This window comes from Rosa rugosa, chromosome 2 (genome assembly GCF_958449725.1).
Source record: "Rosa rugosa chromosome 2, drRosRugo1.1, whole genome shotgun sequence".
Classification (NCBI taxonomy): Eukaryota; Viridiplantae; Streptophyta; class Magnoliopsida; order Rosales; family Rosaceae; genus Rosa; species Rosa rugosa.
In genome coordinates, this window is record NC_084821.1 from 67,321,796 (window position 1) to 67,326,032 (window position 4,237).

At 39.2% G+C, this 4,237-nt stretch overlaps 1 protein-coding gene across 2 annotated transcripts; it reads right to left on the minus strand.

Annotated features, from left to right (window-relative positions):
• LOC133733752 (uncharacterized) lies at positions 1–3,839 on the minus strand. Of its 2 annotated transcripts, XM_062161390.1 has the most exons (4): positions 3,337–3,839; positions 1,571–2,640; positions 683–1,344; positions 271–459 (listed from the first exon to the last, which is right to left on the minus strand). In XM_062161390.1, the coding sequence occupies exons 1-4, from the start codon at positions 3,375–3,377 to the stop codon at positions 397–399; spliced, it is 1,836 nt and encodes a 611-aa protein (XP_062017374.1). In that variant the 5' UTR covers positions 3,378–3,839; the 3' UTR covers positions 271–396. The 2 variants fall into 2 exon arrangements, with proteins under 2 accessions (XP_062017373.1, XP_062017374.1); XM_062161389.1 differs by having other exon boundaries at positions 1–1,344.
• Between the last annotated feature and the right edge of the window lie 398 nt (positions 3,840–4,237).

Consider the following 4,237-nt stretch of genomic DNA (forward strand, 5'->3'; position numbering starts at 1 on the left):
TTGAGCCTGAATATACAAGGAGTCCTTGAATTGATGTGTTTACTGGGGGGCACTAATATGTTTACTGGCCCCCAGAAACCACCTGTAAGCATTAAACCTGTTGGAAAATTTAAATTCAGCTGTGTAAAAAATCTTTTAATCATCCCAACTGTAAGAATCTGACATATTAAAAGAAAAATGATTATTAGTGCCTGAATATACACAATTACTGGCCCCCCATAAACCAATTACTGCCCCCCAGTAGACAAATTCAAAACGTAACGACTCTTTACAGAAACATATACTACTACTGAACGAGAGGTTCAGTGCAGCTCAACTTGTTATGAGTGCCCATTTTGCCACAACGACCACAACGAATCAGCTTCTTTTCAGCCTCTCCAACCGACTTGAACCGCTTCACCCTAGGCCTCCCGGGGGGCCTCTTCGAAAGGGGAGGTAATATACATTCAGAAGCAGATTCTGAAGAAGACATATCAACATTGGTTATCGGACAGATAGGAAAACTGTAGCTCTTCTTGAACATATCAACCTGAAAGTACTTATCAATATAATCATATACATTTACAGAAGCAGCCTGTAATGCAGCAAGGCCGTGAGGACAAGGAAAACAATTAATCTGCCATTTCACACATGAACATGAATGATCGGAGATGTTGACTACATATGAAAAGTCAGATCGAACCTCATAAACTCCAGGGCTAGAATAATGGACACTGAAACGACGAGATTTCTCCATTTGCTCCTTCAATCTTTCCTCCATTTTGGGAGTTAGTTCTGTGGTCCAACGTTCTGCCTCTTCCCTCCTCTTACCGGCCATCTCCATTTGTTTAATTCTTGTCTGGTCCAGCATACAATAGACTGGCATCAAACGCTCAATTGCAATCCAAGAGTTAAATGATTCAGCAATCCCATTAGCCATAATTCCATATCGGCAACTAGTATAAAATGCACGGCACCAATTTTCCACAGGCAATTCAGCAAGAAAAGGGTCAATAATATCGGCACCACCAACTGCTCTAAGCAACCGCAAATTGAAACGGTATTCCTTCTCAGTAGAGGAATATGCAACCTTAAAAAACTTCTGCTTAACATCTTCAATCAATTTTGAATTACCTTTACCCCTATATTTACCGGCAAGGTTCGCCACCAAGTGCTTGTAACAAAACAGATGAGGATTACCAGCAAATACCTTATCGAAAGCACTCAACAATCCAACACCCCGATCACTAATAAATGTGATAACTCTTCCTTGAGGTTCAAGCAGACTCTTCAAATGCTTGAAAAAGAATGTCCAGTTTGCATCTGTCTCAGAATCACAAAAACATATGGCTAGAGGGTAGAAACCTGCATAAACCAGATCACTGGAAAATCAGTCTACTGGGGGCCAATAATGTTGATATTGAACGGCAGGAACCTATCACAGCGTCGCACAGCAATGTAAAAATGATATCTATCACAATGAAAGAAACTAGAACAAGAAATATTAAGCACACAGATGAAACTATAACAAAAGCCAATATTACTGGGGGCCAATAATAAATGTAGGGGGGGCAATAAACAATACAGTTACCTTGATTCCCATTCCTTCCAGTTGCAGACAGAATCTGCCCCTTGTAAATGCTCTTACCAAACGTTCCATCAACATACAACACAGGCAAACAGAATTGAAACCCTTCTACACAACCTCCATAAGCTACGAAAAGCCTCTGAAAACGATTCGTCGATGGTTCAACTTCCAACACAAAAGAAGAGCCGGGATTACTCTGCAAAACAGCTTCCTTATACCAAGATAACTTGCTAAACGTGTCTGCATCGGAACCATAAATCGCTTCCTTAGCCCGATGCTTTGCTTTCAAGGCAACCTTGTAGGAAATATCAAACCCATAAGTTGATTTGAACTTGCTCATAATTTCCCTTGGAGTCAATGAAAGATTATAGCTAACATCAGCAGCAATGCAAGTCTTGACAACCTTGGATCCCAAAAGCTTGTGCTTTTGAGTCCTCACTACACCCTTGCAAGTGTGAACATTATTCAACTCTGTTATGTAAAGGCAACCATTGGCAGATGATGAAAAAGCACGAAGATGCCAATCACATCCTTCGGTTCCAACATTTGCACAGACTGCATGAATACGGTCCAAATCATTTCTCAGCAAAACAAACTCGAAACCAACTGCAATTGCATACTTCCTGAGCTTCTCACGGAGCTCAGCGGCACCATGAAACTTATCCCCGACATGATGAATATAAGAACTCCACTCATCAGACAAATACGTCTTGTGAACTTCAGTCCTGAATGCATCACCCAAATAATCATCTTCATCAATCACTTCCGACCCACTATCCACAGAACAAGTTCTCCTACAACCTCCCCCAATCTTTAAAACTGAAATATCGACACACTCTAACCTATGTATTCTAGCAGAGCAAAACAGCATCTGGAAATCACGATCGTTACGAAGAAAACAAACTTCACAACCTGGAACTGAATACTGAAGCTCAATAATATCACTTGGCAAAAACTGGAATGTACGGAAAATGTCTTCATACAACTCAGAGTAGCTCATGCATTGATTCAAAGGAATCATATAACCTTTGCCAGAGTAAAGGCACCTAGCAACCAGAGGATCAACCATAGACCTGCGAAGAAAACACAACCGAACGAATCTATTATTAAACCTACATCACATGTTACTGCCCCCCATTAAATTGAGATGTGCCCCCCAATGATTTAATCAAAACTACCACAACGAAATAGCAGAAGTACCAAATTACTTTTAAAATAATGAAAAGGATACCTAGACAACAATTACAGCGATTTAATATCACATCAAAACATTACTGCCCCCCAATACACATACTACTGGTCCCCAATAATGTAGTCAAAACAGCAAAAACAATTTCGAAAATGTAATAAATTGAAATGAATTCAAATAAAAGATCAGCAGGCAACAATTATAGATACTAAAATATCATTGAACACACATTACTGCCCCCCAGTAAAAATATTACTGCCTCCCAAAAATTTAATCAGAGCTACCAGATCACCTCGGAAACAGCTCAAACCCTCATCCAATCATGAATTCACCAATAAAAACACGAAATTAATACAGAAAATCAAAACTAACACAATGCACTCAAAAACACCTGGAAATTCATAACAAAACTGCAACAACAATTCAAAACCAAAACAAACATAACACGAATCTCTGATTCAGAAAATTCAGTTCGAAAATAACACAACAATTCGTACACAAGAAGATCTGTTAGTTAAACAGATTAAATCGAGCTAAAACTCAAACAGATTAGATAGAGCTAAAGAAAAAAAAAACAAACCGCAGTGGAGGAACACACAGAGCATCTCGACCTCGCTCCATTTGAAAATAGCAGCAGATATTCTCTCTCTAGGCTTCGCAAATCCTCTACCACCAGCTCTAAATACAAATCGCCGGAGAGCTTCCCACACTGAAATCGCCGGAGAGCTACGCACGCCGGAACCAGGGAGCTTCTCTCTCCAGAATTTGAAATCGCACGGCTCCTCTCTCTCTCTCTCCCTCTCTAAAATGATACAGCTCCACTATCAAAAACCACGGAGCTTCTCTCTCTACAATCCCGGCCGATTCTCTCTCTCTCTCTAAACTCGGAGAGCTTCGCTCCCTAAATCACGTTTCTGTTACAATTTGAAAGCGTTTCAGTTATAGAGGGGCAAAAGGGTCAGCAAATTTGGATAAAACAGGCACGTGAGGAAAAGATTGGGTAATTGGGGTTTAAAAATGAAAACTGTTGATTAAGTGGGGAATCTCTTAGACTGTTTGGGTAAATGGGGTTAAATGACCCAAAAATTGGGTAAATGATCATTTTCCCTATTTATAAAGTTTAAAGGAGATATGATCTGTTTGTTAATGGTATCTCGGTCAGATTAAAAAATCCCACCAACTCCTCATAGAATAACTTGTAAAACATGATGTTGGATCAACAATTATTGTACCGAATACAACAATTATTAATACATAGCAATATGCAAGGTTTGGTCACTCATATTAGGACTTTACTGCACTAGTTACTTCTGTCGCCTGGGCATCTCCAACAGACTAGTTAAATTCAAATTTTAGCTATATATAACTATTTTTAAAGAAAAATTCAACTCCAACAGACTAGCTATTGCTAAGTTAAATTTAGCTTTAGCTAAATTGGCTAGCTATATTTAGCTAGAGAATCATGCATAGTTAAACCAAAA

What these genes read in the sequence shown, in the direction of transcription:
- LOC133733752 (XM_062161389.1), bottom strand. Translation starts at nt 3,377, where the DNA reads ATGGAGCGAGGTCGAGATGCTCTGTGTGTTCCTCCACTGCG. An exon ending in CTGTGTGTTCCTCCACTGCG is followed by an intron (nt 2,641 to 3,336) that starts GTTTGTTTTTTT and finishes TTTTCTTCGCAG; the next exon opens with GTCTATGGTTGATCCTCTGG. An exon ending in TGGAAGGAATGGGAATCAAG is followed by an intron (nt 1,345 to 1,570) that starts GTAACTGTATTG and finishes TGGTTTATGCAG; the next exon opens with GTTTCTACCCTCTAGCCATA.